This window comes from Populus alba, chromosome 8 (assembly GCF_005239225.2).
Source record: "Populus alba chromosome 8, ASM523922v2, whole genome shotgun sequence".
NCBI lineage: Eukaryota > Viridiplantae > Streptophyta > Magnoliopsida > Malpighiales > Salicaceae > Populus > Populus alba.
The window spans coordinates 8,706,401-8,719,631 of NC_133291.1; the positions used below are offsets into that span (position 1 = coordinate 8,706,401).

The 13,231-nt window shown below is 34.2% G+C and overlaps 1 protein-coding gene across 1 annotated transcript; it reads right to left on the reverse strand.

Moving 5' to 3' along the window:
• Positions 1-10,196: 10,196 nt before the first annotated feature.
• LOC118039847 (serine carboxypeptidase-like 50) lies at positions 10,197-11,972 on the reverse strand. The gene has a single exon (XM_035046653.2). It carries the CDS (start codon positions 11,787-11,789, stop codon positions 10,428-10,430), a length of 1,362 nt encoding a protein of 453 aa, XP_034902544.1. The 5' UTR covers positions 11,790-11,972; the 3' UTR covers positions 10,197-10,427.
• Between the last annotated feature and the right edge of the window lie 1,259 nt (positions 11,973-13,231).

The window sequence follows — 13,231 nt, forward strand, 5'->3', positions numbered from 1 at the left end:
GTTCCCTTATATATTAAACACACACGGTATGTACTTTAGCGAGAATAAATTGGACCTCCATTAAACATAAATAAGAAAAAAAATTAAGCTAATGACTCGAGCTTGTTTGATAATATAGTTATAGTTATTTTTTAAATAAATTTTTATATTAAAATATTTGTTAATAATATTTTTTATTTTTTTAAAATTATTTTTTTGATATCAACACATTAAAATAATTTAAAATTAATAAAAAAACAAAAATTTAAATTTTTTTTAAAAAAATATATATTTTTTTAAAAAAAAGAAAGGCACCGAACTGAATCTAAACTCCGGTAAATATTTAATAAGCGAAAAGAATGCAGATCAAGTGATGACTCATGATCCGCGATGGCATACAGTATACGCACGGGCAAAGACACCAGTGAAGAATTATATGGCAAAAGCGTGGCTACCGTGGGACCCAATCTTGATGATTAGGCTATGGACATCTCATGGAACACGGAGCACCTGCGGGCCCCATCTTGATCATTGAGTAGGGAACCATAAGTGGGCCCCAACTTGTCTGGTTGTCCCTTTCGTGGCTCCCATGTCTTGTAATCTCAGTGGATAGCAAGTGGGGCCACTCTTCCTATATAATATAGTTGCCCATCAAACCTTCCTAAATCTCATAGGGCATCGAGGGCATTCTGCTTTTCGAGGGTCATTGCCATTTTCACTGTGATCATTGAAAATTTAACTTTAGAATATGTGCTTGCCGACAGCATGTTTCTAATATCTCACGAGATAAAATGCCCCCTTCCATACCCTCTCCGATAAGATGATATAATAATAATAATAAAAAAGTTACACGGTATGTTTATTCTGATTTATATATTAATTACAGTTTTCTTCCAGCTTTAAAACACAAATAATAAATCTATTTTTAGTAAATAAATGAAACGCTATCGTAAATTGACTGTGATAGAAATATATCTTCTCCTGAGCGCACAAGCTTGAGATGAGTTTTGTAGAGTGTGCATTTAGAGAATTCAGTTTGTAATTTTTAAAAATATATCCATCAAAGAGCATATCGTATAACTGGCCATAAGATATATTATGCTTATAAATACAACGTGACCAAACAGATCATAAATCTTGCAGCGTATTGATATTTGCCTCATCATTGAAATCATCTCACCAACTTGAACTACGAAACAAATAAATGTTTCTGAGCAAAGTAATATCAGTTCTGAGTGACCGGGCTCCACTAGTTAAATTTAGATTTGTTTTTTTTTTTAAGTTATCAGTTTCAAATATTATAAATTTTAAATAAATTAATCCGAACACCTATAATAATAATAAAAAAAAAATCGATATAATTGGTTCTGATACACTTCTTTTGCACCCAGAAAAACCTTTTCCTCACAGTAGTCATAATTCATCCGATTCAACTCTCACAAAGTAAGGTATTACCCACTGCACGAATAAGAAAAAAGAGAGGAAAAGGAACCCATCGTATCGTCACCAACTCAACAGCCTTTTAAGCAGTAGTAGAAAGGCTTCTTTGTATTGTCCACCTCATTGGCAACTCTGCAACTTAATTTCTCTACAGATGTAAAAAGTGTTACCAGCCCGATTGCCTTTAGAAGGGGAAAGTTGAATTCTGATATGAATATGCAAATACTGGACTACGTTTCCTCCCGTTATTTACCTGGACACTTTTTCATGTACTATTTCCATACATAAAAACGTACTTTTCCATCCTCTCAAGTCTCAACCCGGGACTCCCATTTCACCATGGAGCCCTATTGTAGTTATTTGAAGCCGGAGACCAAAAAGAGCTCAAAGAAATCAGTCGACAGACAAATTCATGGTCTTTTGCACTCTGCGTTAACCTGGGAAGACAACATGGTTCGATGATTAAGAGAGCATGTTTTTGGGTTAAAACTCCTTCATTTAGGTTAGGCTTGCATGATCTTCATTGCAAATGATTTCCTAAGGCAATTACCTTGAACCTTGTTTCATTTTAAATGTCTGGGACATTTCCACTGTCCTTGAAACCAGTTATTGCCATGGCGTGCAGCCTAGCAATCCTGAACATCGTAGCGGAAATGAGCCAAAAGAGTTGCAAGCAAAGCTGAAAGAGACCCCTCCTAGCAAAAAAGAAAAGGCAAATCTGTACTGCATTGTCAAAACGACATTCACAAAGTAGTTTTGAACACACTTCAGAATTCAAACTTGCCTTTTCAGAAAACTGTTAACGCTGATGGCAAATGAGCATCTGCAGGAACTAAACAGCACAAGAAGTCGATAAACCACAAATATTGATGTGATTTCAGTATCTTTTTGGAAACAGTCCTAGACAGACTGGAGTAACGCATAGTGGTATGTCACAAGCTGTGTTTATACAAAATCAGTTAAGAAACTAGTTTTTATAGAAGCTTCGTTTTGCCAAGCATATAATATTTGATTTAAGATATGAACAACATAAATAGGCTTGTTTGAGAAGTTGATAAAGCAAGGGTTTGATATGTCTACTTGAACAAATTTTGGCATCTATCTGTTTATTTGGAATCCACCTTTCCAACACCTGTCATTTCTTGCTCCTTCAAATCTACTCAACAATTTTACAAATTTGAGTTATTTACAACAGTATAACTCATTTATGTTCCTAGTTTCTAGCACTAATTAACTACGTAAATCATTTGTGGTGGCCATGTTCATTATTGCAAGTTACTCAGGAGGAATACTAAACATTAAGAGATACGAAAAACTCCAGGAACACATGAACCGTTGGATTAGCTCAGGTATATTCTTGAAGTTTTTTCTTTCATGTTTTTTTTATCCTTTGCGTTGTTCTTACTTAAATAGTGAATATATCCACCAAGCATATTCACTTTCAATTATTCTCTAGAAGAGCTTGCGGAGTCAAAAAAAAAAACCTCCAAGGCTGCTTTCTGGAAAGAACAACTTCCATAAAAGGTTTCAAACGCGGAAGCAAAAAAAAACAAAAAACTAAAGAAAGAAAAGCAGCATCCAAAAGCTCATAAATGCTTTTTCCATGGAAACCAAGTTCTTAAAAATGCTCGAGTAACTTTAAGTAAATTAGTCTACGGATTGAGCAAAGGCGTCCTCGTCGGAAATATATATAAAAAAATGCATTGGGCAAAGTCTTTTTCATAGAATCAGTAGGCCGAAAGAAGATGAAATACACAGTAATGGGACTCATTACAAATATCTTACCCTTACTCAAGCTAACTATTGGATGAAAAAATATGAGGACAACTGGTATCTCTTGATCAAAACAGATACAAAAAAAAAAAAAAAAAAACAGTATCAAACCTACTCGCCTTACCACTAACGCAGACGTCTCCCAATTTGTGAAAAGGCAGACGAGTAAAACGAGTGCCACAAAAATATTTCTTAAGGTGCGAATAAATTGTTTTCTTTCCTCCAGTATTAATGACATCAACCGCATGCTTAGATTCATTGTTTACAATCTCATAACCCAGAACCACTTCAGTAAATGCCCACGAATAACTGGCTGGCTGCCCTGATAATGAGATGGTCAACGATATCAGTAAGGATAAACAGACATGGACGCAGGGAATATATATAGTTAGACACGAACATATACATGTGCATATGAAGAGAGTCGATACTATGTACAGCCACAATTTGGAAATTAAACAAATATAGGAAATTTCTAAATATTTGCTTGTTCTCCTTTCTTATTAAGATCTGTAGTGTCCATAAAAACAGGTTTAAAAACTTTAACCACACAAGACCAGAAAACAGAACATTACCACCCCCCCCCCAAAAAAAAAAAAGAAAAGAAAAGAAAAGAATGGTGCATTGAAGATATAGATGCACCGAAAACCTACAATTGCAATTAATAACTAACCGCAGTTCCTCTAACAAAACAATGCATAAATAATTTTAACCACAGAATGCATGAGTAAGAATGCTTCGCTATATCTATATCTTCTCCTTGACTAAAAATAGACTTGCACTTATCATCCGCTACTTCTAACAAGCAAAAGGCTTGCACATATCCCTCCAAAAATTTAGTGCTCTTCTGGAATGTGAGTCAAGCAGGTTCTGCAGTATCTCCAATCCATCCTCTCCTCATCATTAGTAAGAGAATTGCATTTATCATCATTCACAGAATTCACTATGTTAGCATATAGTGCATTTCCATTGCCAAACAATTAAATCCTTTACCCTTGTGTGAGTGGAGATTGTTATTTTACAGAGATTAGAATTTCAAACAACTAATTGCAGTTTAATTATCAGTCCAGTAGCCAAATGTGCACAATTTATTCTAGTAATCAAGTCTGTCAATTTTAACCATATCTGGTGCTTTGTTTTCCCTTACATAATATAGGTGATATAGGATCTCCGAGAACTTATAATAACACAAGCCAAAATAACAGAAATTTTCAGGAACAATACCTGGAAGGTGTTGCGTTCCCAATAGAAATCAAATGCTGTCCATCTTCTATTCCAAAATGTGCATTCTGCAAATCAGCATAAGTTTGAGGAAAAGGTTGCGGAAACTACCATGAATGCACCAACATGACAAGAATGTGAACCCATGTCCTATTTCAATTATAAGAACATACAAGAACTATATGTTTTCACAAAACAGACCGATCATGTGAAAACCACAGTTTTCCAGATGACAGTGTTGCCTAGTATTTAACCAAGGTAGGCAACTGATAGGTTTATTTTCTTGCAATTCAAGCTCCACTGTGGTAGCAGATTCTTCTGTGCCAATTTTATGACCTAGTTTTTCTTCAGTTTCCAAAGTCAGGTCTGGAGAATATAAAGGCAAACTGGGAAAAATTCAATTCTTTTGATGCGTATATATTTTGTTCCCTATATTCACTTATTATGTATGAACTTTCAGTTCTTAATTCTTTTCGCATGGAAGAGTTCATATTTGAAAGGGTGTGTGGAGAAGCCCACTTCTCATGAAGAATATCTGGATCAACACAGTTCACACCCATAGCATTTGGAAGACATCCTTCCAGACTTGTAGCTGCTAAAAGGCCATTCATGTCAGGTTCATCATGCAGTTACACTGGAAAAAAAAATATCCAAACCAATGGAGGGAAATCTTTTACATGCCAAGAAGACATCAAAATAATTTGTAGCATCTTTGGCATTCAGACTAAATTGCTTTCAAGCTGTTTCATTCTCGATTAAATCATGAAAACCATCAGAACCCATGAGAGCCAATTCCTGCATGAAAGTAAATTGCAAGTCAAGGAACATATGGAATGAAGAGCTAATAACACCGAAGACCATGAAGAAGAAACTCTCTTTGTATTCCGAGAACATAGAGATAGATTGCATATTTATGTTATATAAAAACCTCACGAAATTATAAAACCTAAGAAAAAGGATGGAGTGACTTTTAATAACAAGAAAGATATACCTCTTGATTACGAACTGCCAGGCACTTGTCCTCTGAAAATCTGCATGGTCAATTTCTCAGCTATTTGCATCGATCTTTAACATAATTAGACCAGCAATAACCCTTGCCTTAAAAAGGCCTACAATATTATCATTAAGAAAATGACAAAAAAATATTCTAACTAGATCACATTTTACCCAACAGAAAATACTTGCAACCTGCCCATGCCATGGGGGGGGGGGGGGGAATTCAAAAGAAAAGGAAAAGATAATAGAAGTATGAATTCTCATCAAGCCTGAATAGCTTAACTACAAAACTTTGTGAGTGAAAAATAGCCAAACAATAGCACTGATTCTTTTTTTAAAAAAAAAAAGGAAGAAGAAGAAGAAAAGAAAGAAACGAAAAAAGAAAACTTCCAAGCAAGAGGAAGACAGCCTTAAGTGAAGTTTCCTATTTTTTTTCCAAATACTGTTAGCTGCTTTCTACGATCAAGGAAATACTGTTTTGCACTGAGATTAGACAGCCACACCCTGAATTCCATAGAAATCCTTTCATGAGAACCCTTGATTGATATAAACAGTTTAATTCAAACAAATAGGATGATGGCACATGTCTTTCCTATTTTACTGCAAAATCAAAAAACTGTTTTATATGAAAAATGAAACTGAAGAAAATTTTCTTCACCTCAACTCAAGCACGCCTCAATCCCCAACAAGATGAGTTCTACAGAACTGAGAATCTCACTTTTTCCCTAACCACAGATGGAAAGACTGCTACTGTCACTATTGGAAAAACCGGGGATTTTCGCTTAAAGACCGATTTCTCTCCAAAATTTTGTTTCTTTCATCTACATCAAGTTTTGAGTCATATTCTCCACAACATAAACACAAATCTTGCTATCATAATAATCAAACCAGGTCAGTGTTTATTCCCTCTGTCACCTTTTTCATCACTTCTACTACAATTTCTTGTTGTCACTTACAAAAGTTTTTGTGACACATGGCCAGAGTATTTTGTCACCATCAAGTTTCTATAGCTACTAATTACTGTAATTTTATTTGCTGACATTAAACATCGTCTAGAAGAAAAGGTCTCTTGCAGCAAAGAAATTCTAAAAATAAAATAAAATAAGTCGATAAAGAGAGCAAACGCAAAAGAATAATCATCTGTCAACACACTCATTACCATATGAAGCAACTTTTACTGATTTGATGTAATTTGCCTACCATGATGGTCTACTTCTTCAAACAACCTTTCCTTCGGTGTATGCTTAGATCGAGAGCACAATTTTGATATCCCGAAGACGGAATTATTAAACCTGCAACTCGAAAGGAAAATCCAGAATATTTGAAATATTTCAATTCCCATCCTTAAGCATGATAAAATCAGAACAGAGTAAGTGCCTCACGTTTCTACGCAAAGCATTTCTATATCCTCTCTCAGCTTTAGAGAAAATTACAGTCGTCAACCATTATCCACTACAACACTGAAATGGAATCTTTAATCAAGGGGTAGATAAATAGAGACTTTTAATCGAAAAGAGGCTTCTTCTCCTTCTTCTGGTCACAGAACCTAAATATTTATTTCAAGAACAATTTACCAACGAGACCAAGAGGGGAAACAAAAAAAAAGTAACATCATTCCTATACTTACAACACCGAATGATTGCATGGATGATAGATTCGGTGCCATTAGAAACAAGTTCAAGACATGAGCAGGGCATTCCGAATTAGTATAACTTATGCAATAGAACCTGCAGGAAGAAAACATCAATCACGATTTTTAGAAAGAAAAAAATTAATTATAATCAATACTGCAGTCAATTGGATCTAATTTATGACCAGATTTTATAAAGAAACCGAAGGAAATCTTGATCTCTTAAAGCATACCTTGCTTCTCGTTCTCTGCTCTTCGAAACCGCCTGTAACACCAGTGTATGCGCGTGTGGAACAAAGAATAGATAGAATCCAGAGGCGGGAGATATTATTGCAATAAAAGCCCCGTAATGCTTTGCTTTCTCGGCCCAGTTCATGAGCCCACGTCTTTTCATGAGAATGGGCCGAAGTCTTTTTTTATTTAGTCACTGCATTTGTCTTGAACAGTCAATATATGCCTCGTATTGTCAAATTTCTCAATTGCATCTTATTCATGTAATTTTTAAAAAAGTAAAATTAAAAAAAAATCACGTTTCGAGAATAACACCGGTAAATTGTAAATTATAAGGTAATGTCTAAAAAATGTAAATAATATAAATGAAAGTAGAAGGAATATTGGTGATCAGGAGGAGCGCGCATATATATATATATATATATATATATATATAGAGAGAGAGAGAGAGAGAGAGAGGGAGAGAGAGAGAGCTAGTCCTAACAAACAAACACTGGCTAGGTGGAGTAAAATATAGATTAGTCATCATAGTTTACTAAAATTAGCTAATATGCAGGATATAAAAAATTCATTAAAGTGCTAAACAATCCATAATCAATGTATATGACCGTCGTTAATTTAACATCATTTTTCCCCCTCTCAAAAAAACCTCAAGCCCACAGTAAAAAATGCCCTGCTCCCTAACAAAAAATTTCCATCTTTTATCTCTCATATGTTTTTCTATTCTTCAAAAAAAATACAAAATAAATAACAAAATAACATGGCCACTAAGTTATATAAATGGGCGATAAAACTAAAAAACAGGGACTAAGAGTATTTTTAGAAATATTATAAAGGTTTTTTAAAAAAAATATTTTTTTATCTAGAAATATATTAAAATAATATTTTGTTTTTTAAAATATATTTTTAGTAGCATTATATCAAAATAATCTAACTATATATATATATAATAATAATAATTTTAAATTAAGAAATAAAATTTAAAAATATTTAAAAACATGGTTGGATAACAGTGAAAACCAAACCTAAATCTATATTTTAAAATTAATTAACTGCAAAGTAAAAAGATAACAAGTTATAATTAACGTTATCATTACTGTTTTTTTTTTTTGTTGTTGTTTTTTTTTTTAAAAGAAGAAAATCCACACCCCCTTTTTATTTGGAGGACAATTCTGTTCAAGCAAAAACATGGGTAGTGCTTGCAGAGTATAGGGTTTTAGTTATCGCATCAATTTCTTTTTTTCTAAGAGGATACTCAACTGAGATGCTATTTTTTGAAGAGCTAATTTAATAAAATAATATTTTAAACAGTATAAATATAATTTGTTACTATATATATTTTAATAGACAAAAATAATTTAAATTAATAAATAACATTTTAAATAGTATAAGTATAATTTTTTTTATTATATATATTTAATATTTTAATAGGAAAAAATCATTTGAAAATTCAATTATTTTAAAGTGGAGAAAAATAAATGCTTTATTTTTTCTTCAATGAATTTAATGTTTATTTTTTTCACATAACTATATTTAATTGGTTTATTTTTTTATTGACCCTACTTTATTAGTTTTGTTTTTTTTAAGAAATATGTAAAAATAGTATTTTTAAAATAAATTTTTTTTTAATAATTTTTTTAGCATTTCCTTAAAAAAAACATATATTAAAAAACTAAAATAATATATATTTTTATTTTTACCTTTTATTTAGCACTGACTTTGAAGTTGCTGTAAGAGGGCTGAGGCCGAAGGGGGGAGCAAGATATAACTATCAATGGCTCTCAAAGACCGGTAGGTTCTCTGCTGGATGCCCAGTCTTTATTACAGCCCTCAAAATCAAAATCCAATGGCATCATAGTACGAGTCCTGTGCTTGGAAGGGTTGTTCATGAAAGTGATTCGAGTTCAGAGTTTTTTTGGACCAAACTTCTCTTCTTGCATAACCCATCTTTCCCTCTTCAGAAACCCGCCTCCAAACGCCATTACATAGCCCATCCCATCACATATTTCAACTCTGTTCTTTTTCTTTTTTAATTCATGAGCTAATAATGAAGACACGTTTGGGCTGGAGCTTGCAGCAACAATATTTTGCGCACCATGTATACTGTTCTTGCTACATGGGTGGTTGTTTGCAATGAGGAATTTGCACAAATGCTAATCTGAGGTCTTCGTAAATTCGCTTCTACAGTAATCTTTCTAGGGCTTAGGGTTTAAGATATTCTTATGATTTGAATTTTTGTAGAGTGAATGTGACGGGGGATTCGACCAAGGAATCCCTAACTTGATTGATTGGAGCAAACAAGTTCAATGTTTGCATAGTCCAAAGTAAACGTCGCAGATAAATGCCCGGACACGTTGAGGTCCTCCTTCGGGAGTTCCTCCGTTGAAGGGTGGTCTCATATTCCATTGCCTTGTGTAGCAGCATCGCCGCCTTTACAACTTGGGACTGGCCATGAGACATACATTCCAGTTTCTTTTCAATTTTTATCCCGTGTTTACTCAATTACTGTTTGTTTTTTGGGCCTTCAACTTTCAGTTGCTTGATGGAGAAGAGTTACGTTCGACATTGTTAAATAAGACCAGGGATTGATTGCCCCTGGCTGGATATTCTTTCCACTTACCAGTGAAAGGGAAATGTTGCACAAGCAGTAGGGACTTGGGATGAAATGATTAAGTCATGGAATGATTTGAAGTCTACAAACAGAGTTGCAAAATAGTCTCGAGGTTAAAAATATTCGCTGGAAGGATCTTGCCTGTAAAACTATAAAAATGAAGTGGTTTTCAAAATCAATATGCTAATGAGCGATGCTATAGAGATACCATGCCAGTTACATGTATGGTGAATTTCCCAGGAACCTTGAGATTTCATATGGTAAAAGGTGAAGTGTGTCTGATGACAATCTGTCGCGTCTACAGCAGAGAATGGATAGAGGAAATTGGATAAGATGTTATTTCAGTTTTATCTCCTCTAAATAACGTGTTAATTCAAATAAAAACGAGATCCAGCAGATACAATCCCATCATGTTGTTCAAATAAAAACATCACCTGGATGGTGCGTGATAGATGAAAACGAAGCGTGGGATTTGTTCATTGCAATGTCTGACACGAACACGAAATCCTCCCCTTGCAACAGTAGCAGTAGTAGTAGCTTCTGATTTCAGAGTGCCCCTCTGAAATCTGACACGGAATCCTCCCCTTCCGCATTAGCAAAGACCCCCCTTTCCAGGACCCAATCCTCTATCATAGCCTGAGAATTCGTTGCTTGATCAGTAGGCACAAGATGCCCAGCCCCTAACACCACAGCATTGCTAAAACTCCTCCACTTCTGCACATACCCAGCAAGCACACCATTTACTTTCCACACCTTCCTCTCAGCCATCAAATACTTCCCTATCCCTTCCCATTTCATTGTCTTGACCCAAGCCTCTGTTGAAACCACTCCATCTCTCAAATCAAAATGCCCTTGATACAACAACACGTTACTCTTTTTAACCAAGAATTCCACCATATACTTAACGCTCTTCATTACATCTTCATGCAATGCTTCCCCCACCGTGTCACTACAATCCTCAAAAACTATAGATTCATTTGCCTTCAATGCATTCTTCACTTCGGCTAGTTGCATCAATTTAGTTACCAATTCTGTTTCGTAGGGCACCTTCCTAGTGAAGTCATACAAAGTGGCTAGTCCTGTCATGTTTTGCAACAAATTCAAGACCCTACTTCTTGCATCTGTTGCCTCACTCCAATTTCCCATTCTAACCAACTTAACTGCCTCCCTTTGAGCTTCTTGCAGTTCGCCCTTTTGTCTCTCATTGATCAATCCAGAAAAGTAAGCATTCAGGGCATGAGTTTTGACTTGTGTCACCGGATCCGTTAACCCATTACCTATAGCAACACCTTTCAGATTCACTTGTTTCGCCACAGGCAGCTTCGTATTCTTCTTCAAAATGTAATACCCAATTGCAGGAACATACTTTCCTGCATAACTCTCTCCGGTTATATAAATCGGGCGAGTCTTGAACACTGGGTCTAGTTTAATAAACTCAGAGATGGCGGCGAAGAGATGCTCAGCAACAGTGTGTTGATCTCTTGGTATCTCTTCAGGGCTCGAAGCGATACTAAATCCGGTCCCTATTGGGTTATCGATGAAAATTAGGCCAAAAATACGGTTCCAGGAGCCTAAATTGGGCTGAAGAGCAGGGTGGTCGTTGTCTTGCGAATCGACAACGCGATAAGGGCCAAGTTCAAGGAAGTTTCCAGTCATGGAGGAGCAGCCAGGGCCACCTTGGAGCCAGATGAGAAGTGGGGTTTGGGAAAGAGGTGAAGTAGGTTTTTGAGCCTCGTAAAACGTGTAGAAAATAGCTGAGTTGGTTTTGGGTTTGACAGGGACATAACCTGATTTCGTGGGGAGAGCCTCGTGTGGAAAAATAGAGGTGGGTGTTGATGATGTAGCTGAAGGATGGTAGAGGAGGAGGAGGAGGAGGAGGAAGAGGAAGATGACTGTTGTTGACTCCATTAGCGAAGGAGGACTGAGTTAGCGGAGAATTGTTGATCTTTTGTTGTTTAGGTTTGTCTGATCTGGTGGCTTTGATACATGCGGTGACCAAAGAATCTTCGGTACCGCGTGGAGGGAGAAGTACGATGACAATAATTTCTTGAACAAAGCGGATTAACTGATTAACTGTAAAGAGCATCTCCGAGGGAAAGATGCTATTTTGAAGAGTAAAATAGTATTTTGAATTCAATAAATATGGTTTTTTTTATTATGCATATTCTAATGAGAAAAAAAACTATTTTAAAGACCAATTGTGTTAAAGTGAATATATATATATATATATATATATATATATATATATATATATATATATATATTTAATAAGTTTGATGTTATATTTGTTTTTTACATAGTTGTATTTAATTGGTTTATTTTGTGTTGGTTATAATTTGTTAGTTTTGATTTTTAAAAAATATATATAAAAATAGCATTTTTAAAAGAAAAAAAGTATTTAAATATTTTATTTAGTATTTTTTTTGGAGCATGTAAAATTATTATTAAAAAATTAAAATAATATTTTTTTAATTTTTTATTCAGCACAGCACAACCCATGTGCATGCTCAACGAGGGATTGGCTTTTGCTTTTTAAAAGCTAGAGATTTATGTCAACACCAAATATATTGGTCTGAGATATCCACGATTTTTTGATGATCGTTATTAAATATTTTTTCATTGAATTTTAAGAATCCATAACTGGTATATTAGAGTAAATATATTCCACTAATACTTTTTTTAGAAATAATTTTAAAAGCCAGTAGTATTGCCAGTTTATTTCATTGCATTAAATTTTATTAGTTAACTGGATCAATTATTTATACATTTAACCAATAAGAATATTTTAACAACATGTTTTTCCTTATAATTGTTTTATGAATTTTATCCTTATACAAATTTTTTATGCATACTGTCTTTTATGATGTATTTTGCAAATTACTTTAGAGACTTGATCGAAATCAATTACATAGTTGGAAGACTTATTTGTATTCTATATTTTCTAGGTTTAGTGCCTAATTTATCAATATTACTGTTTATAATTATTTAATGGATGGTTTACTGATAAGAGTTTGAGATCAAGAGATTTATTTTTCTTGTTATTTTAGGTTCGAGCCCTTTAACTATGGTTACTAATATTGATAGCTACTGGAATTTCCTGATTATTAATTTTAGAATCCGTAAAAATTGATAGTTGTAAGCTGGCTCAAACACTTTAAGTGTGTGTAGATATATATAATTGTCCATGCTTTCACATTTTACTGAATTTATTATCCTTTTTCTTTTCGTAGTCCAATCTTCTTTTTTTATTAATTGCATCTTTTATGGTGGCCAGTATATTTGAGCTCTTTTTTTTGCATTTGTATTTTTAGTTCTTTTTTTTCTTTTAATATTACCATTCAATGCTAGAC